Source organism: Astyanax mexicanus, unplaced genomic scaffold, assembly GCF_023375975.1.
Source record: "Astyanax mexicanus isolate ESR-SI-001 unplaced genomic scaffold, AstMex3_surface scaffold_41, whole genome shotgun sequence".
Lineage (NCBI taxonomy): Eukaryota > Metazoa > Chordata > Actinopteri > Characiformes > Acestrorhamphidae > Astyanax > Astyanax mexicanus.
Window position 1 is genome coordinate 819,024 of NW_026040051.1, and position 23,060 is coordinate 842,083.

General features: G+C 38.3%; 1 protein-coding gene across 2 annotated transcripts in view; it reads right to left on the reverse strand.

Annotated features, from left to right (window-relative positions):
- LOC111196333 (mucin-4) overlaps nucleotides 1-6,558 on the reverse strand; it is a 47,939-nt gene extending 41,381 nt beyond the window's left edge. Inside the window, exons 1-4 of one of the 2 annotated variants that reach the window (XM_049473613.1) lie at nucleotides 6,364-6,558; nucleotides 6,098-6,269; nucleotides 5,902-5,931; nucleotides 4,064-5,797 (exon numbers count right to left, since the gene is read on the reverse strand). In XM_049473613.1, the coding sequence (XP_049329570.1) occupies nucleotides 4,064-5,770 (1,707 nt within the window). In that variant the 5' untranslated portion in view covers nucleotides 5,771-5,797; nucleotides 5,902-5,931; nucleotides 6,098-6,269; nucleotides 6,364-6,558. Of the gene's footprint in view, nucleotides 1-4,063; nucleotides 5,798-5,901; nucleotides 5,979-6,097; nucleotides 6,270-6,363 lie in introns of both variants that reach the window. The other variant, XM_049473612.1, reaches the window with a different exon arrangement.
- Nucleotides 6,559-23,060: the final 16,502 nt, after the last annotated feature.

Here is a 23,060-nt window from a genome sequence, read left to right on the forward strand (position 1 = left end):
TTAGAAATAAGATTAATGAAATTAAGAGAAATGTTCTAAGCTTGGGATTCCATTTTCAACATTGCAGGCTCAAATTCTGTGGGGTGCAGAAAGAACTCCTTCCCCCACCATCGTAAATTCCGATGCCAACCGCTTATCTAAACACAGCAGAGGGAAGAGGAATTTCTCACTAAGAAGATTTTGCTGAAAATACATATATATTGACTATATAAAAAAGGTGTTTTATAGAATGTTTACTAAATAATGGTATATGTGTCTGGTATATGGTATATGTGTTTGGATGTGTCCTGATTGAATTCTCCTACACATTCAAGTCTGAATCAACAAGGTTTAATTAGCATTTGATAATTTAGCTTTATTTGGTTATCAGTGGTTTAACCATGTATTATCTTTTAAGTGATTTAATTGGGTTTAAATAATAACATGACTCTTGATCTCTTTCTGACAGAGTACCATCCATCATTGTATTCCTAAGATTATCTTGAGTATTACAAAACTGTTTGTGGGCAAAATATATATATATTACATTTATTGTGATTCAATTGTAAGATTGTGTTTCCTGAATTTATCCTCACAAACTGATATGCTGAAAAATGTATTTTGATCCACTGTTTAATTGAGTTTTCTTTTGGTTTGATCTATTAGAAAAATGCTGAAGCATGCTGACCATGTGAGCGAGGGGGGGTTTTATGGCCCCTTTGTGAATAAGATCTTCCCTGCCAGAGTTTGAAATTGCTCCTAGACCAATCAAAACACAGACATTTGGGCCACAGGGCCAATCATAGCTCGAGGGCCAAACAGGCCACAGAGACTAATAGTTAAACTGGGCAGACACAGTTCAGTTTTTGGGCAGTTTAGTTCGGAGTTTAGTTCAGAGCAGTTGGAGGAGAAGCAGTTAGAGAAGGAGTTGGAGAAGATGAGTTGAGGAAAACAGTTAGAGGAGAGAGGTTAGGGAGCCCAGAGATGGAGGAAGGATAGACTGTTAGTTTAGTCATCTTAAGTTAGTTTTCTTAGACTAGTGCATTTAATCTTCAAGTATATTAATATTAGCTATCCTAGTTAAAATATCTAAGGTTATTTTACAATCTACGAAGCCAAGCATTATTCCATCTAAGTTTAGCTAAAGTACAGCTGAAAAGGAGATCCGCCAGATCCAACCCAGAAACCTGCGGTCCGGAGGCCACCAGCAAGCCACCTGAGAGCGAAAGGATTTCCCTGTGGGTTCTAATGGGGCTCCGTGCTGACACAGGAAGTCAAACCACCCTGCAGACAGGCTCACGTGATCCTTTTTCGGGGTGAAGCAGCAGACGACCAACCCAGACGGACGTCACCAAGGCCCACTTCAACACCTCAGAGTAAGGCAGAGCTGGGTTTAATCTTTCGGCAGATGGTGTCTGTTGGTCATGGTTTGGTCGGGTCTTTAATAGAGCGTCTTTAGTATAGATGACTCATTTTGAGTGGCTTGGTTGGAAATAAGAATTGGTTTCGTAGACTTAAAATGCCTTAGACCCTTATTTAGAAATACTCACTTAATAGTTATATTAATCTTTATTCCTTTCATATCAGCATTATAACGTGTTTGTTCTTTTATTTCTCATTTATTATTCTACACTATGATTTGATATCTAATGGCTACATTTATGACTTTTTAATGAATTATTTACTCATATCTGTGTGATTTAATAAATACTTTTATTTTACAAAACCTGTCATTTCAGTGTGTTTTTCTGGATAACTTGGTTATGAAAATTTCTGTCACCTGTAGAAACCACACCCTGAGATGTCTTGTGTTATTAATTAATTTGATTAATTAATTAATTAATTAATTAATCTAATTAAATTAATTTAATAACTGGCGCCCAATTAAAAAATATTTCAACATCTCAATTAGCACCAGGTATTAAACCACTGAGCCGCTACACATGCAAACGATTGAGAAAATTAAAAATCAGATTATAACAATATTCATTCACAACAAAATTCACATCAATCATAGTATGTAAATAAATGTAAATAAAATAATGCATGTAAGATTGGCAACATGAAATGATTTAGATTAGTGCTGTCAATTGCTTAAAAAACATAATCACAACATTCTTTGAATAACTTTTTAAATCCTGATTTTAAGTCATGATTAAAGTGCTTTCTGTTTCCTCTATTTTTGGGAAATTCACAAAAATAACGGTAGTGTAGTATGCCTTATAGCATAGTGCCTTTTTTTCTTTACTTTATTATAATACCTTAGTGGAGTTTTGATGCTTATTAACCCTCTGGGATTTAAGGGCACTTTTTTTGTTTGCATATATTTTTAAAATTCAACTTTAAATGCACTGGCATATTCCAAAATACCCACGTTTTATACAAAAACAATCTCAGCTCTCTCTCTAATAATGTGATTTAAAGCTATTTTTAAAGCGATAATCTGTGCCTAAACATAAAAATCTGAAATAGATTCTTCATTAGAGGTGTCTTCAACTAAGAAATTTCATAGTCGATTCTGATTCATCAGATTTTCCCTTTAGTCGACTAATAGTCGAATCAGTTTTTTTCCTAGAGCAGAGTAAACGGGATCCCCGTTCTCTTCTAGACTTTTTTTCCATTTCAAAGGAAAAACCTAAAACACTCAGATCAATTAATAAACATGGTAGGTTGGCTTTATTTAGCTTTTATTTACTTACTGAAACCGGAGAGATCGTTATCAAAAAAAAAAAAAAAAGTCACCGTCAGTGCAGCATATCGAACATCAGAAAAGTGCACATAAAACAGGAATAAAACGGCTTTTAAAACAACAAAATGTGCCTTTATCTCTCATTTAGCAACATAATAACATGTATCTTATAACTTCATCTCCTTCTTCCTCTTCTCTACTCCACTATCTCATTTCCCTTTTACCTCCTTTAGGCCCTATCTAAAGACGTTGTTACCTTTAACTTCTATTATTTTTTCCTTACTATTGTAAGTCGCTTTGGATAAAAGCGTCTGCCAAATGTAATGTAATGTAATGATCGGCCCAGCATCCACCACCATGTCAATTTCCTCCAGGGATGACCGGTCAGTGAGACTCTCGGCTATTTCTGCTACCGCTGAGAGAGTTTCAAATACACAGGTTGTTCTGTCGAATTGTGCTACCCATCGATACATGCTTCCCAACGGTACTGTGCATGCGCTGACCTACACAATTTAATTATTTCTTGTGTTTTTTATTTATAATTAATCTGTTGTAGGGGGGTTTATGTGCATTAAACAACCTGGACGCTCTGTCACTGCACAAAATGTAAATGTACACAAACAATTATAATTATTATCATAAATAAATACAAAAACAGTTTGTAATGAGCTCTATTTGCCATAAGTTTGCCATGATACAATAATTTATGCAATCCAAATCTAAAAACGTACATCTACTGACTGCGTACATGCCTTAAATTAGTGCTTATTTTGTATTTTTAAACTTAAATATACATTAGGGCAGCACAGTTCGACAAGGTAGCACAATTCGACAGAACACCGGCAGATGCTGACGGCACTGTAGCGTGTTCAGCTCCGCTTATCTGGATTGTGCTATATTAATGTGTAGTAAGGAAGAAGCCTATTGTTAATGCGCACACAATTAAAAAAATATATTAACAGAAATTAGGATGATTTTATTTGACAAAAGGCTATATATAACGAAAACAAAGACATTTCATATAACAACTAATGCTTAGCAGCAGCCTTGGGCACCCCCATGCAGTCAGAACGGTACATTCGACTATGAGGTTCATAGCCGAATAGGGGTCCTCTGAATCAAATAGTCGAATCAGCAACTATTGCAGGTCACCCCTATTCTTCATACATGTTTACTTGTGTGGACAAAGTGTTTTGGGGTTGTTTTATCTGATAAATTGGTTTATCAGACTCAAGCTAGCTTTACAGCAGTAGTAGAATGTAAATAAAATACTATATAAAAGTGAAGTAAATTAGAGCGAGAAGCGAAGCAAGAAGTGGAGCCTTTATTCATAGGCTTGTAACGCCACCTGTGAGTGGCATTATGTCATGATTGGATGCAATGGAAAGGGCATACCTTGAAACTGCCTGACTTGTTCCTATAGGGATGGGACATGCTGGTGCCTGACATTCTACTGGCACCTAGTCCAATTCTGGGACATTCTGTATTGTTCAAACTGTTTGAAGGCCTGACAGTGGGGTGTGGTCTCTTCCTACTGGTTGCATGGCCACTGTTGAAATGGTTCTCATTAATAGCCATAATACCAACTGAAGAGCTGATGCCAAGGCCTAGGTTGCTACTGACTGGAAGGCTGATGCTGGAACCCTGCTGGCTACTGACTGGAAGGCTGATGCCGGAACCGGGTTGGCTACTGACTGGAAGGCTGATGCTGGAACCCTGCTGGCTACTGACTGGAAGGCTGATGCTGGAACCCGGTTGGCTACTGACTGGAAGGCTGATGCTGGAACCCTGCTGGCTACTGACTGGAAGGCTGATGCTGGAACCCTGCTGGCTACTGACTGGAAGGCTGATGCCGGAACCGGGTTGGCTACTGACTGGAAGGCTGATGCTGGAACCCTGCTGGCTACTGACTGGAAGGCTGATGCTGGAACCCTGCTGGCTACTGACTGGAAGGCTGATGCTGGAACCCTGCTGGCTACTGACTGGAAGGCTGATGCTGGAACCCTGCTGGCTACTGACTGGAAGGCTGATGCTGGAACCCTGCTGGCTACTGACTGGAAGGCTGATGCTGGAACCCTGCTGGCTACTGACTGGAAGGCTGATGCTGGAACCCTGCTGGCTACTGACTGGAAGGCTGATGCTGGAACCCTGCTGGCTACTGACTGGAAGGCTGATGCTGGAACCCGGTTGGCTACTGACTGGAAGGCTGATGCTGGAACCCTGCTGGCTACTGACTGGAAGGCTGATGCTGGAACCCTGCTGGCTACTGACTGGAAGGCTGATGCTGGAACCCTGCTGGCTACTGACTGGAAGGCTGATGCTGGAACCCGGTTGGCTACTGACTGGAAGGCTGATGCTGGAACCCTGCTGGCTACTGACTGGAAGGCTGATGCTGGAACCGGGCTGGCTACTGACTGGAAGGCTGATGCTGGAACCCTGCTGGCTACTGACTGGAAGGCTGATGCTGGAACCCGGTTGGCTACTGACTGGAAGGCTGATGCTGGAACCCTGCTGGCTACTGACTGGAAGGCTGATGCTGGAACCCTGCTGGCTACTGACTGGAAGGCTGATGCTGGAACCCTGTTGGCTACTGACTGGAAGGCTGATGCTGGAACCCTGCTGGCTACTGACTGGAAGGCTGATGCTGGAACCCGGTTGGCTACTGACTGGAAGGCTGATGCTGGAACCCTGCTGGCTACTGACTGGAAGGCTGATGCCGGAACCGGGTTGGCTACTGACTGGAAGGCTGATGCCGGAACCGGGTTGGCTACTGACTGGAAGGCTGATGCCGGAACCGGGTTGGCTACTGACTGGAAGGCTGATGCCGGAACCGGGTTGGCTACTGACTGGAAGGCTGATGCTGGAACCCTGCTGGCTACTGACTGGAAGGCTGATGCTGGAACCGGGCTGGCTACTGACTGGAAGGCTGATGCCGGAACCGGGTTGGCTACTGACTGGAAGGCTGATGCCGGAACCGGGTTGGCTACTGACTGGAAGGCTGATGCCGGAACCGGGTTGGCTACTGACTGGAAGGCTGATGCTGGAACCTGGCTGGCTACTGGCTGGAAGGCTGATGCTGGAACCTGGCTGGCTACTGGCCATGTCAATGACCGATTCATTCTCACAAACCTACACAGAGTAAAGACATTCATCAATGCAATAAATACAAAAAACTGATAGTCCTAACCTTTGCCACAGCCATGTGTTGTGATGATAACTCGGTCAACCACTACCTGCAGGTTGTTGGCTGCAGCACAAGGATCCTGCTCCACACCAGACACAGTGACATTTTCGTTAGTTTCTGTGTATACTAAAAACAGAAATAAAAACATAACCAAATATTATATCTACAAAAATTGTTAACCGGAAAGACTGGAAAAATGTAAAAGATTATTAAACATTAACACAGATTTATTGATACTCACGTACCTTTCAGAAGTTTTTCATATAAGGACTTCATTGTTGTAAAGACAGCGTGTCCACAGAATGCTTCTTTAACCTTTTCAGGTATGATGATGTGTGCTTGGTAACGGTTTCTCCCTTTAACCTTTTGTCCGTAGAAAAGCAACGGGTAGAAGCCCAGCACACATAGTTTATCAACCTAGAACACAAAAACAGCTCTAAAAAAATCTATATACAATCAATAATTAAGTGACAAGGAGAAAGAGAGAAAAGTAAGCCTTTTTTTATCATACCAGTAAATGAGCTCCATCCATGACTCGCGTTCTGTTGCAATGTTTTTTTGTTTTTTCGACCCATTCTTCCTTGACTTCATTGAATTTAGTTCTTTTGGCTTTTAATTTTGCTTTGTATGGCTGAATGGCCATACAACTTGGACATTTTTTCTTTGCGTTTCCAAGGAGTTCTGAGCAGCCAATGCATTTTCTTTTTGTAGTCTTTTTGCGTTCGGCATATCTAAAAAGAAAACAAACCAGACATATAAGTTGCAGCCAAACCCTGACACAGAGGATTATAAAATACACAATTATAATAAACTCATGCACAGCACTAACTGCAAACCTCACTTTAGATTTTTTTTTTATTTGCACTAATGCACGCTAATAAAAAAAAACAAAACAAAAAAAACAATGCACATCACTGCAGAGTTTTCATGTTTATTCAAAATGAATAGGTTGTTCGAGGAAAACTTGCACTATAATTTATTAACACATTTATTAACACTATATTATTCTGTTCCTCACTAAAATTTAACAGGAGTGTCCGCCATTCTAAAACTCCCCTTTTACACTCAATTATCCACTTGCACTCCAGAATAAGAACATAACACTGTTGTTCAGTCTGTTTACTTTTACTGCAGCTCTGCATCAAAAATAATTTCAACTAATTATGAATTATAATAGTACAAAGTAAAAGCAGCAGGAAAACTACATGCAAAATGGCACAACATAACAGTTATGGTTAAACTTCAGATTATTTTTCTGTTTACATCCATGCCCAACCTTGCGGGCCAATCAGTATGTTTTTTGGAGTAACAACAGTCTGTTATACAGCTAAATACTGCTGCTTTAACAGGACACAAAAATTTTCTACCAGCCAAGTACCACATTACTATATCTTAAATTCAAGGCAAGCATTATAAGAATAAAGATAAATCACAATATAGGGATAAAATTAAGTTTGGTCAGAAAGGATAAAAAGCTAGGGTGCAATGTGACATTGTACAACGATTGTTCAACTGCCACTTGGAAATAGATGTTACCACTCGGTTAATGAAAGAAAAAAACAATGGTGACAGAAATAACTTAAATCTGACAAAAGTATTAATAAATTAATATTCTATGACAATGAACAAATGAAAATCTGAAAATAATTTATTATTATTTTAAAAAGTAAAACAGCTAAAAACACCCAAGAATGGCTAAGAGGAAAATATTGGACTATTCTGAAGTGGTCTTTTATGAGTCCTGACCTAAATCCTATTGAGCATCTTTGGAAGGAGCCGGCTGGAAACGGCAGCCTCCAAACCTGAGACAACTGGAGCAATTTGCTCATGAGGAGTGGAGCAAAATACCTGCTGAGAGGTGCAGACGTCTCATTGACAGTTACAAGAACCGTTTGATTGCAGTGATTGCATCAAAAGGTTGTGCAACAAAATATTAAGTTATGGTTACATACCATCATTTCTGTCCAGGTCTGTTTCATTCTATTTTTTTTTTAACAATTCTGTTGAAGCCAGTTTTAAAATGTTGATACTCATTTGTTCATTTTAATAGCATTTTTATTTGCTATTAAGACTGTCAAGTTATTTGTGACCACTGTGGGTTTTTCTTTTTAAATGTTTTAATATGAAATGTTAAATTCCAAAAAAGATATTACTGACAAAAGAATTGTGTTTTTTAAAATGTTTTAAAATAAATTTAGTCACTGTTGTCCACAAAGGTCGTAACAGGAACCAGGTGTCTGTTTAATATTTCAAATGAAAAAATGACATCAGTATTAACCTGATATGGATAAAAAAGGCTTACTTTAATATTATACTAAAACCCTAATTGAGAACCACAAATAATGTGGACTACACAGTTGTGCATACCTAATAAATGAGCTGTGGAAACAGCTCAATATGACTGATATGTTGATAAAGATATTCATTTCCAAATGTTTCTTTAATTACTAGTAAAAAATTCTGATAATGCACTACAGTTGTAGGTTGTAGTTACCCGTTTATCCCCATTGCCTGGTTAGTTCATGACTTTTACAAGCCAACCTACCTACCTCCCTGGTGCTGTCCAGCTAGCTACCTACCTACCTCCCTGGTGCTGTCCAGATAGCTACCTACCTACCTCCCTGGTGCTGTACAGCTAGCTACCTACCTACCTCCCTGGTGCTGTACAGCTAGCTACCTACCTACCTCCCTGGTGCTGTACAGCTAGCTACCTACCTACCTCCCTGGTGCTGTACAGCTAGTTACCTACCTACCACCCTGGTGCTGTACAGCTAGCTACCTACCTACCACCCTGGTGCTGTACAGCTAGCTACCTACCTACCTCCCTGGTGCTGTCCAGATAGCTACCTACCTACCTCCCTGGTGCTGTACAGCTAGCTACCTACCTCCCTGGTGCTGTACAGCTAGCTACCTACCTCCCTGGTGCTGTACAGCTAGCTACCTACCTACCACCCTGGTGCTGTACAGCTAGCTACCTACCACCCTGCTGTACAGCTACCTACCTACCACCCTAGTGCTGTACAGCTAGCTACCTACTTACCACCCTGGTGCTGAATCTAGCTACCTACCTACCACCATGGTGCTGTAAAATATCTACCCACCCTGGTGCTGTACAGCTAACTAGCTACCTACCTACCACCCCGGTGCTGTACAATAACTACCCACCCTGGTGCTGTACAATAACTACCCACCCTGGTGCTGTACAATAACTACCCACCCTGGTGCTGTACAATAACTACCCACCCTGGTGCTGTAAAATAACTACCCACCCTGGTGCTGTACAGCTAGCTACTTACCTACCACCCTGGTGCTGTACAGCTAGCTACCTACCTACCTCCCTGGTGCTGTACAGCTAGCTACCTACCTACCACCCTGGTGCTGTACAGCTAGCTACCTACCTACCACCCTGGTGCTGTCCAGCTAGCTACCTACCTACCTCCCTGGTGCTGTACAGCTAGCTACCTACCTACCTCCCTGGTGCTGTCCAGCTAGCTACCTACCTACCTCCCTGGTGCTGTACAGCTAGCTACCTACCTACCTCCCTGGTGCTGTACAGCTACCTACCTACCACCCTAGTGCTGTACAGCTAGCTACCTACCTACCTCCCTGGTGCTGTCCAGCTAGCTACCTACCTACCTCCCTGGTGCTGTACAGCTAGCTACCTACCTACCTCCCTGGTGCTGTCCAGCTAGCTACCTACCTACCTCCCTGGTGCTGTACAGCTAGCTACCTACCTACCTCCCTGGTGCTGTACAGCTACCTACCTACCACCCTAGTGCTGTACAGCTAGCTACTGTTGTAGAAAAGAAAATGAAAGGTGGGTCAACACCCACCTCTCGTCCGGGGTACAACTCCCCTGCGTGTTCGTTTGATAGAGAGAGTCAGACAGGTGGAGTGAAGTTGAAAGCAAACCAGGTATTTATTACAAAGTACTGAATATTCAGGAGAACCCACACATGAAAGACCGTCTAACAGCCGTCCCAGCATAAGTTCTGACCCCCCTCTGATCTGACTCCATGTTTTATACCCAAAATGACGTAAGCCTGTTGATGAGGCGTTGTTAAAATCATCTCATGTTAGCATGCACGTGTCTGACTGGACCACTAGTGTTTGACCTTGACTGTGTTCTTCCATCCTGGCACTATCTGTGTGTGTGCGTCACCCCCCGCTTTGAAGCCGAGGTTTTTAGGGAGGCACTCACTCACCAAAAGGCTGCTTTGATCTAATAGCCTTTTTTGTAGCAAATTAGCCCCGTACCAGTCGAATTGATGACCGTTAGTTAGGGTCATGCAGTAAAACAAAATACTTCAAGCCTGAGCTACATCTCATATGTTATATGTTTAATGTGGGTTAATTTGTCATATAATAGAGTCTGTTTTAGTCACATGCCTGATCAAACAATGTTTTACTATATGTGTAAAGGATATATTGTGATTATTGGTTAATCTTCTATATAATTGCGTGTAAAATACACTGTGAGTAAAAATGATCAAATATAATGTGAGTATTGGTTAATGCCTATACAATACAAGGTTTCACACAATAATTATGTAATTATAGATACTAAGATAAGTAATCATTATTGAAAGATATTTGTCAATACACTCAAGGTAAAATAAACCGTTACTCTTTAATTCTCCCTTTTGACGTATCAACCAGATACGTCAACACATCGTAATTCCTCCAAATATGTATTTACATATGTTCAACACTTGATAAACACATGTGTGAACATTTAGCTAATGGTGGGAGCGAAAACCTGTTCCGGCAGCCTTCCAACCAATTTATGACAGGAAAAATTCTCCCACGGTCCCTCTGCCACCAGGCGACCAATAATTCGAACTCTATCAAAGGAGGAAGTGACATCATTGCAATAAAGTCATCCCCAAGACTGGTTGGTTTCCAGCATTTCCTCTTGCTCTTCCTCACACTCCAGTATAGGCCGATCCCCCCCATTATGGTCTATTGTGTTTGTTTGTGGCCTCGTCGGTGTCGATGGTCGGTTTATCTGTAACTCTAACTTTGATCCATCCGACAGGGTCGTTACCATTTACATCTACCCCGACCCCTATACAAAATGCCGAAGATTTTTCCCCCTTAGGATTGGATTGCCACTGTAATGCAATGGATATCAGATTATTCATCGCACCATTATCCCTTTGTATGTTAAGTTTGTTCCATTTCTCCCGCTCACGAGTCGCCCAGCGTTCGCTTGGATCCCAATTAACATGTGTTGACCTAATTACGGTTTCCCACTTGTTACAAGGTCTGGCCTTGTAAGCTGCTTGGTCGGTGTTATGAGTGATTCTCATGAAGCTGCAGGGAACATGTCCATGACAATTTTTTTTTAAATCAGTACTCAATTCACAAAAACTCTGATATTGTGTGTAAAGCAAATAGGGAGTACTGTATGGATCAATTGTTTTCATCATCATATAAAATTATTTTTATATAAATTAAATAAAAAATATATGGAAATTCACATTACCGTTATGTGTCCGTACCCCTTCTTTCTAATTATAAGTTAAACCATATTAAAAGTACTAAGCATATCGAATAAAATAGATTAACGTCATTTAAAGTATCAACATTTATACATAATATAAATATTTTTGGTGTTGAACAAAAAATGTACTTGATTTTAAACAAAATAACTGTGTCCGAACAATTTTTTCTCATTACCGTTTCATGATTTTACCCCCCTAAAAAAATTACACTGTGCCTTCAAATTGATCAGCTATCCCATGATGCATCACTTCAGAGACAAGCTTCAAAATGGAGATAAGGTCAGTTGGTCACTATTCTCTCCCTTTGAGAAATCTGTGTTAATATTGCTAAAACTGTCCTCAGTTACACTGTGTATTATCATTACCGTTACCGTTAATACTCATTACTATATAAAAATAAATTATTTCATGAATATTATCACAATATAAGGCTTTGACAGCTGGCAAAGTTATAGGTTGTTAGCATATTAGCATTTTAAGTTATGTGTGAAATTAGCTAAGAGCATCTCATTACCATTTAATTGTGTTCTCATTACCGTTGTTAGTTGTTCTTGCTTCGAGACAATGGTCAGTGTTATTATCATTATACCCATGAGGGCAACTGTTATTATTATCTGGAGCCATATTGGAATAACCAGAGGAAATGCTGGTTGGTTATAGTGTCCGTACTTTGACCTGTCCCACCCCCTTTTTCCGTACCAAGCCATTATTAAACCATAAATGTGTTTTCCCTCTAAGTTTCCCACTATTTAGTAAACTTGTTATCTATAGCTCTATATGTGTAAGTGTTAAGGTTACAGAGTGTATATATTTTTTTTACAATTTCGTTTTTTCAAGAGTCTTTCGGCCACCTGTAAAGGAAAGCAATGTTCAGGACAACCTGTAAAGAAAAAATAATGTGTTCCCCCCCTAATTTAGCAAATCACAGTTTATAACCCTATATGTGTAAATGTTAAAGTTGCAATGCGTGTTGTTCTTTTCTTCTTTCTTCTTGCTTCAGGGTTCTGAAGGTAGACTACCTCAGCCCCACGTACGAAGAGCTTTATTCTTGCTCTTGATGTCTGCAATATCAGTGAATGAAAAGTATGAGTTGGTGTGTGATAAGACTATGTGTGTTTTTAATGAGATGTGTTTAAGGGTCTCTGTATGTAGTGTACTTTGACGCAATCGAAACGTTGCTGAATGAGTCACTCCCTCACTTCTGCTCCTCAGACACAGCCAGGCTGTGTGCTGCTGCTGCTGTGCTCTGAGAAATCTTTTCTCTGCTGTGGGCAGGCCAGGCCCGTGCTGCGGGGGCTCTGCTGCCCCTCCTTCCTGCTGCTGCTGCTGCGGGGTGAGTGTGCTACCCCTCCTTCCTGCTGCGGGCCTCCATCTGGGTCAGACGATTCAGCTGCTGTGCTCACCTCTCCCTCTGGCTCTCTAAGCGATCTCTGTTGTTGCACAGCTGTAGAACCCTCGCCTGTCAGTTGATCTGCATACGTTGTTCTCTCAGTCACCTGGAAAGGCCCAATCCAGCCAGACTCGTTCCCCTTTCGTGCGTAATGGCGGAGGAGCCCTCACTCTGTGTCCGGACTGGTCCACCTTTGCACCACGTTCTCCTTCTCCCCCTGTGTAAACAGATCTGAAACGAAACTTTTGTATTCGTTATAATCATGTTTAAGGTTCTCTATTCATTTTGGAAGTCTTTTAGGGGTCCTCCGTGTCTCCTTCCTGCAAGTTAAAATACATGGTTAAAATACATTTATCACACTTAACTTGAGCTCTAATTTCCCCTTGGAAGTTAATTATTTCATATTTAAATTTTGTCTGTGCACAGATTTCAGCCCAATTTTTGTTTTCTTACCTTCTTCAGTTGTCTTTCAGTTATATTCACTCATGAGTTTTACTGTCAAAAGTGCTTTCTATCCGTAACATTTAGTCATTTCTTTAAATCCCTAACTTTTAGGAATTTTCAATTTTAAATTGCAACATTTAATTATCATCACCATTAATTACTTGCTTTTACCTTCCTTTTGTTCACATTCCTTTCCCTTTTAGTGTAACTGCTTCCCTGTGGCTCTGTTATATCCAAATTAGCTCTTACAAACACTACTAATGTTCACCACCCAGTTTACCACTAGACACACACTATTTCTGATGCATGCACACACTCACAAACTCAAACACTTCCACTCTCACAAACACTAACCAAGCTAAAGATCACACACCTCAACTCTGCAGCATCATTGTACAGACCATATTTTACTGCTTCACAGCCCAAAGCTGCTGCTTTAAACGCACCTGCTGTTAAACCTCCCACTGAAAGCTTCTCATATTGTATTGGTAACACTATATAGATAATAGATAAGAAAAACTTGGAAATATATCTGAATCATGTTTTTTTTTATATATATAGCTCCATGCAAAGTTTTAATGATCAGCTGCTCTATTCTCCCCTCCATCTCCACACTGATTTATACAATATCAGGGCCCAAAGTTTTAAACTCAGCACAAACTACACATAATGTGGCTTCTGTGTCAGGAATGGTTCCATATTGATGTACTGGGCTTTCTTGGGTTACTTTTGCTTGGACTTTAGAATTACCGCTTGTGGCTATATTATTTTACCTGCCACTTTAATTTTCTGCGGTGTGCTATTTATTAAGAAATTATGTTTCTGACTTTTTCAATTCCCAAGATTTTATAAAGACTTGATTTCTATATTCAGTTGATTTTATTTAGTGCTTTAAAAATTGGGAGAAGTGGAACGTGATTATTTTTCTCTGTATCAATCGTTCCATTACAGACAATAATATTATCAATATCAATAAACAATTTTATGCTTTGCTTTGTTCACGTTATTTTAGCAAATAAAATCCAAACAGTGCTTTACATTTACTGATCAATATGTTCAATATGTATTTATGCATATACAATGCCAAGCAGACTGCTTTTCACAATTATCAACAATACATCTATTTCCTTAAACAATTTATCAAATCTCACTTACTGTTTCCCTTGCTCAAAAAGTGGCTCACATGTTGAATAGTGAAAGTTCAATTTTGTGATTTCTAAGTTTCTTATTTCTTCTTTTTAAATTAGGATTGAGTGTGTCTTAAAGTTAAGACTGTTACAATATTGCTGAAAGTAATTGCTCATCCGCATAGTGGTTGTTTTAAAACCAAACTTTAAAAAGATAAACAAGCTAAAAGTTTAAAAAAAATGATCTATATCTATAAAATAATGATTGGTCAAAAAATTTTAGTTATAGTGGTGAGGGATGAAAAAGGTAATAGGTTTAAAAAAGATAAAAAGTATGAAATAATTATTGGGCAAATAATGGTGGTAATAATGATCATCTATTTACCTCTCCCCCTTTTTCTGAAACAGAATTTCTGTTTCAGAAAACTTAACGCAAAATTGCTTCACCCTCTTACTGTCCATTGGGCTGGTCTGTCCCGCCCAGGCCTCCACGGACACACACCCCATCACTCCATTCATCCACTCACTCTCCCCCTGGGCTGCGCTTCCCTTCCACGATGTTTTCTCCGTTTTCTGTTAAAATGCATGTGGTGGTCAGATCGAGACTGTGCCTGTCTTAGGTTGTCCCTGTGTAATATGTTGGGATCTTACCCGTCTTTGGCTAACCAGCCTATCACACTGAACCACACACAGCGTAGCAGCACTGTTTCATCAACATTCAGTGCTGTAGTGTTTCTGCAGGGTACAGTTAGGGAGCGCAAACCCAGGTATGTCAGACTGTCATAAACTCACACTCTGGTGTTCACCGTGAAAGCCTGTGCAAGGCACCGAGTACCCATGGTTTATTATTTGTTATTATTGTATACAGATTTTCCTTATTACCATCAGTATCACCCTTTCTCTCCCACTGAATTTAGCTTAAATTATTTGCTTTGATAACACTGCTCTGGAATAGACCCAAAAGAGTGCATGTCAATGAATAATTATTCAGATTTGGCATCTGTACCTTAAAGGTGTACCACAAGGTTAAATTTTGGTCCAGGTTTATTTAATATATACATAAATTATAGTGCTGGCTCTGCTTCTCAGATTGCAAACTTTACCATTATGCAGATGAAACAATTTTATATTGCTTAGCTGATTTTGTTCATGCTACAGCCAGAAAATTATGCATTTGTTTTATAGGTGGCATTGTATAAGCATGAAAACTAAATTTATGCTGTTTTCCAGATCTCTTTCTAGTCTAATTTAATACCGTAAAGCAAAACAGAGAGCTGCATTTTCAAACACATTTTATTTCCCCTTATTTAAAATGAGAAAGACCTTCATTTTCAAATAAATAAGGTCTTTTCTCATTGGTTTCTGAAATCAACTATCCCTCTTATGAGGATCAAAATGTAACATAGAGAAATTAGATATTACATCCGTCTTATATAAGTCTCATTCAGCTAGGACTGAACTGAGATCAGTCTGAATAAGAAACGAATAGTAAGATAATTAACTAAATCACCTGATAGAAAAAGCTGTGTTTGGAATGGCTCACTCATTAATTCATTCACTATTCACTATGTAGCATTTTCTATTTATTGAACTGATTATTTAACAATCAAACAAGAAACCATGTTTATTTGTCCTGCTCTGAGGACAGCTGACACAGCAGTACTGCATGGCATAGTATATTTTGGAATTTCCAGTTACTTTTATTTTTAATTTGTTTTGCTAACCAACCCCATAATCCCTTTATTAAATTCTATAAATTCTATCCAGTCACATACCTCTCCGACATTATTCAACAACTTAATTATTTATATTAACATTTCCCCAACCTCGCTTACATTAAAGTACACTGTACTCATGATTGGGTATTCACATTTTCACATTTTTATTTTAGAACTGTCTTATAGCGTATGCATATGTATATTATATTATATTTCTATTTCACATTAGTCACTGTCATAATAGATGTCATTGCACTTTACTCTGTTAATTATTTAATTATTTATGACCATTAGTAATATCTACTGCACCGCTCCGTTTACAGATAGATCTTTACCTTGTATAGTTAGGTTTCTTATATCCTTATATTTTCTTATATATATATATATATATATATATATATATATATATATATATATCTACCCATACAAAAGCCTTTTCTTTTACTGTTCGCCTCTGTCCCTCATTTTCACTGTGTATTACTCTATTTTCTATGATATCTCACAAGCGTTAATTCACAATTAAAAATCAACCTCTCAGTCTAAACCCAATAGGCTGGACCAACTCCACCTATTCCACCTTGGACTCCTCCCCTGCAGTGGGACTCATCCATTCCTATTTCGTTGTCACTCACGACTTCGTACACTCAATCAGCCCCGCTCTCACACAGTTTCACACACACTCCAACACATACTCTTTAATTCGCTGCCATACACTTTCTCACTCACTGCCACACACACATTCTTTCTCTCCGTTTTCTTTTCCTCTCTGTCAGTCGCACTGTCGCACACACTTCTGTTTCACTCACTCTAAACAGGAAAAGACGAGAGGATAAAAACCAGACAGAAAAATTTAGAAGTGAGAAAAGAACGGAAGCGGTGCGGAGCAAAGCCAAAAAAAAAATTTAGATAGCAAAAAAATTTATAAGACACTTGTCTTTCGGCATCCCCGTTCATTTCCCCTTAGAAAATGTACTTTAACAAAGTTTCCCCTCTGGCCCGAAACCCCCCGTTCTCAACACACAGATGAGGGATCGATCCTTTTTTCACAAGCAGGTTTTGCGATCCTATCGCATTCCTATTTGCTCACAGCCCCGTCAAACTGTGCCCTCCGTTTTCTCAAAAAACCAGGGGAAAAAATCTTTAACCTTTAAATATCGTCATACAAAGGCGGGTTATCCGGCCCCAGGAACCAGTTTCTCTGGGTTATGCCTCAAATCTCGGATTGAGGCAAACACACAGCACCAAAGAATTACATGTTCCTGGGTTTTTGCCTCTAACTCACCTATGTGCCAGGGGGCTCAAACCCAGACAAGGAAGGATAAAAATAAAAATATACTCACACGTGGTGCGGCTGCAGCGGCCCCGGACACCCCTCGACCCCCAGAGAAAACGCCTTTTCCTCTAAAAAACAGTTGAGGTTCTAAGGTTGGGTTTCTTTTTTTTTTTTTTTTAACCCAAGAGCGTCCTCCGCTTTTCTTGCAGGGTCCAGAGGTCCCGGTGCACGAGCAGCCCACCCAGGGACGCCAATTTGTCGTGGAAATTGACAAATGACAGTCAACGAGCCGGGATGCCAAAAATGAGAAGGTTTTTATTTTGAAGTTGCAAAAGGAAAAGCAAAGCAATGAATGAAGATGAAAAAAGTCAGGAAAGTCGGAAAAAGCCCTGAGTCACTCTTGACTGGCCTTTTTAAAGATGCCTCGTGCATACAGGAGGAAGGATGCTGAACAGATGTTCTCTTGAAAGGAGGAACCGAAAACGCACGAATAAGCAAAAGTCAAGAATAATTCATAAATCAGAAAGCTCTATTTTACTCTGACAAAACAGTTTCCAGGCAAACTTGATTTCCATCTCTTTAGGAGAGAATAATTCATAAATCAGAAAACTCCATTTGCTATGACCGACTTGTTTCCAGGCAGACTCCTGCTTTTATAGTCTTTGCCCTTAAGTCTGAATGAATGGCCTTATCAGAGAATATAAGTTCACATAACACTCAATGATAAAATACAAGAATATAGTGTAATACAAGAATACAGTAATCAACTCTGTTACAGGGAGTAATAATACTGATTGAATGAATAATCAGTGTAATTGATTATGAATACATGAAGTAAATGTTGATTTTCCCTCACACTGCGAAAGATGATTTCTGAGTGCTTGATGGTAAATACTGGGACTGTTATGAAACCCCTGTGGCAGGCGTGTCCACTGATACTGCTCATCCCCCACAGTAAACGCAAGCCATGGCTGGCTTTGTGATGCTAATGGAACAGACCAAAAACCATTGGCCATATCAACAACAGAAAAAACACTGTGTGCTCTGGGAATACCAAGATGGTAGATGGGTCAGCAACCAAGGGAGTTAGTTTGTCTATATGCTGATTGGCTACTCTGTAGTCCACTGTTAACCGCCAAGTTCCATTAGCTTTGCGAACTGGCCATACAGGACTATTGGAGACACTTTGTGTTTTGACCAAAATACCTCTTTTCACAAGCTGTTCAATGATGGGCATAATACCCTGCAAAGCTTCTTTGAATAAAGTGGATCCAGGACCGACAACACTCACATCCAATCAGATTTAGCGTCTCTCACTGAGGTCATTACAAGCGCGACTGTCCAAAAAGACCGCGGGGAGATTGAAACACCAGTAACTGCTGTGCTCCCTTGTGCATTCAAGCTGTGCGGTGTGGAGGAAGGTAAGAAAGCTCCCGTATCTCCTATAATCAGTGTTAATACTGTTTTAATTGAACTAAAGTCTGGCTCTTAGGCTCTACACTGTTGCATGGATTCATATTTGAAAGTTCCCTTTCTGGGAAAATGTTTTAAGCATTAGCTAGTTAGATTAACTAGGTTAGCTTACATGCTAACATACTTAGCTAACTAGTTTACATTTTAAAGACTGGTGAATTTAATGGAGCTTAGTATCAAACATTAATTTTAATTATATGAAGATCTACAACTCAGCTTGATTTAATAAGTTAGTTAGTTAATTACTTACTAAATTAGTTAGCTAGCTACTTTTAGTTAGTTAGTTAGGTTAGGTAGTTAGCTATCTACATATCTACATGTCTTACTGTTTTAGTTAGCTAGCTACTTAGTTAGGTTAAGGAACATAGTTAGCTATCTATTTAATTACTTACTGTATTAGTTAGCTAGCTATTTTGTTAGTTAGGTAGTTAGCTATCTATTTAGTTAATTACTTACTGTATTAGTTTGCTTGCTATAGCTATTTTGTTAGTTAGTTAGGTAGGTAGGTTAGGTAGTTAGATATGTACTTAAATAATTACTTACTTTATTATTTTGTTAGTTAGTTACTTAGCTATGTTAATTAGCTGCCTACTTATTTAGTTAACTAGCTATTTTGTTTGTTAGTAGTTAGTTAACTACTTAATTTATTAGTAAGCTAGCTATTTTGTTAGTTAGGTTACTTAGTTAGCTACGTTAATAACATACCTACTTTCTTAGTTTACTACTTACCTTGTTAGTTATTTAGTTAGCCAGCTAGCATGCTTTTATAATTTTATTTGGACAATCCAAGGCCATCGTGCACATTGGTGAACTAGGAGCATCATGCACGTTTTTTTTTTAACTAACATTAATATGCTGATTTTGTCTGATTTGTATAGTAAGGTCACACTTCTGGCTTTATGTTTTAGTCGCATTTTAAACTAAAAGTGCTTTAAAGCCATTTTTTATTCTGAATTGCACCCAGAAGGAAGTGTGTGATAGCAATAATATTCAGAAGGAAGATAAACATTACCAGGAACCTTACATTATTCAACATTTAGACTAAAATCCAGTATTTCATTAAGCTGCACACACAGAGTTAATGTTTAACACACCATGTCTGCATTCGCAGTATGGAGCTGTAGTGGTTCCTAAAGGTTACCTGCAATAATGCGTTCCATGCAGTTAGGCCTTTAATGATAATTATATTATCAACTTATCGTACAATAAATGGACATGCCCTTAATAATATTTGATAATCGTATTTTATATATATATATATATATCTGACTATAGTGTTTATTTGGATGCATGCATACCAGTGAACAGTATTTTAGCCATTTTTCTTTTATTGTGACCCCGTACACACAGTGTGGACTGCAGTAGGGGAAGAATAAAGTATATACTGTATTTTCCAAACTAAAAATGTTGCTGTTTATAATTGCGTTCTTATGCTACTCTTTTTTTCATTAGGTCAGTTGAATTTAAATGATCTTAAAATTGTTTATCACAATTTTTGAGACTATATATTTTCCACACAAAATTAGTATTGTGACAGGCCTACATGCAGATGGAATACTCGTACACAGAAACTGCAGATTTTGGGGGTGGAGTGTTAATGGCTTTTCTGGAATTAAAAAAAATAATGCCAGGATTAATGGTTAGTTATTGCGCATCACGCATCCAGAAGGCCTGGTGTCATGGGGTGATCACCTTTTGGCTTAATTAAAGATACTTTCTTCTGAGTTCAACTATTTTTTTATGTGTACAGTACCCTTTAATATAATTTTGAAAGTATTTTGTTCTTATTTTAAGGCGGTGAATTGGTGACTGTCTAAAACAGAATCTGGTGAAAGCTTGCAGTACAGTAAGTAAATATTGTAGCTTTCTTTACTTTTTTTTTGTTCAATTTTTTTTAAACAGATTTGATATGTATTATTGCTGATCTGGGCAAATTGTATTAGTAGTTTTGCAGTTCTTTTTAAAGTAATTTGTGGCAGTAATGTCAGTAGTAGCAGATTAAAAATAAATGTTTAAAATTATTGCAATTAAATAAGAATTTAGCGATGAGGTAAACAAATGTAAATTGATTTGTAAACATATCTATTTATTTCTCCATGATATTGTATATTTTTGTTAATTTTATATAGATTTTTATATTACCTTTATTTTCTAATTTGTACAGTTGGACCAAGTCTTATAGCTGTATATTTATAAAATTGTACTTCTTTACATTTATATTAAAAATAAGAAATTAATAAATACTTTTACATGGCTTTATAACTTTGATTTTATATGGTTTATATAACATATTTCCTTCCTTCAGGACTGGAATTCACTGTGTTGGTAATCCTTTGGACGCAATAAGCTCCAAACCCCGCCCGGTTCTAATGCAACCTTGACAAGGCTGGCAGTAATTAAGCAGGTAATTATGACCATTATATTTAGTCACAATCTTGTAATTTAAGACATTTAAAAAGCTTATAGGCTACTAATTGTGCATTTACACATTTGCAGTGATGAACCATAATTAAGTATTACTGTTATTTAGAGTTGTAATGTTTATCAGAACTTCATTCTTCAATCTGCTGACTGCTTTCATGGAGATGCGGATTTCATTTTCCAGCAGGACTTGGCACACTGCCCACACTGCCAAAATTATTTTAAATAAATTTAATTTAAATACAGGTTCAAATTCATGTTTTTGTACTTTTAACTAGTTTTGTGTATTATTGTTACATATTAGCCCATGTCTGTGGTATGTTTCTCCCTCATTTGTTCCCTAGTGCTCCTCCCCTCTGTTTTCCTGTCATGTGTTCACAGCCACGTGTTTCTGTTGTGTATCTGTCACAGGCTGTATTTGGAATGGCATACTACATACTACTCGCGTACTAAATCTGCCTAAAGCCAGTATGCAGTACGCAGTATGCGACCAAACTGAGGATCTGTAGTGCACTACAGGTACCCGGATGGTGTACTACTCCGCTCCGATTCCGCAGTGTGCATGGAGAGCTATCTTCGCGGTGTACTGCATCCCAACATGCATTGCGACTGGCTTCTCCAGCTCGCTTCAGAAAAAAACAAGATGGAGGCGAGTGCGAGAGATTTTTAAATTTTATAAATAAATATATTTTTAAATTAAGGGAATTATTTTGGAAAGTATTGGCTCACTGCTGTCGAGCCCCTCCGCTGCCGAGCGCTGTCCGCCGACGGGACCCTCCGCTCCGCTGCCGCGGCCGCGCGTTCTCCGCGGCGGGGACCCACCGCTGCCGCGACCGAGCGCTTTCCGCGGCCGGGACAGCGGAGGGTCTCGACAGCAGTGAGCCATTACTTTCCTTGATGCAGTAAATTATTCCCTCAGTTTTAATAAATTATTCTGTTACTTTAATAAATTATTCCCTCAGTTTTAATAAATTATTCTGTTATTTTAATAAATGATTCCCTCAGTTTTAATAAATTATTCTGTTATTTTAATAAATGATTCCCTCAGTTTTAATAAATTATTCCCTCAGTTTTAATAAATTATTCTGTTACTTTAATAAAACATTCCATCAGTTTTAATAAATTATTCTGTTACTTTAATAAAACATTCCATCAGTTTTAATAAATTATTCTGTTACTTTAATAAAACATTCCATCAGTTTTAATAAATTATTCTGTTACTTTAATAAAAAATTCCCTCAGTTTTAATAAATTATTCTGTTACTTTAATAAAACATTCCATCAGTTTTAATAAATTATTCTGTTACTTTAATAAAACATTCCCTCAGTTTTAATAAATTATTCTGTTACTTTAATAAAACATTCCATCAGTTTTAATAAATTATTCTGTTACTTTAATAAAAAATTCCCTCAGTTTTAATAAATTATTCTGTTACTTTAATAAAACATTCCATCAGTTTTAATAAATTATTCTGTTACTTTAATAAAAAATTCCATCAGTTTTAATAAATTATTCTGTTACTTTAATAAAAAATTCCCTCAGTTTTAATAAATTATTCTGTTACTTTAATAAAAAATTCCCTCAGTTTTAATAAATCGTTCTGTTGATTTAATAAATAATTCCCTGTGTTTAAATACATATTTTCTTTTAAATAAGGGAATTATTTGAATACAAATTAGTAAAATTGTTTGATTTGTGTTGAGATTGTGTAAATATGAATGAGAGTTTGTTTAAATGTTTTCTTCTTGTTGGTACTTACATAGATGAAAATAGTAATCTACTAAAATAGATAGGAAAACATATTTAAATATAACTGGAACATACTTGGGTTGTGGGGGCTGCTGCTAATTGGTT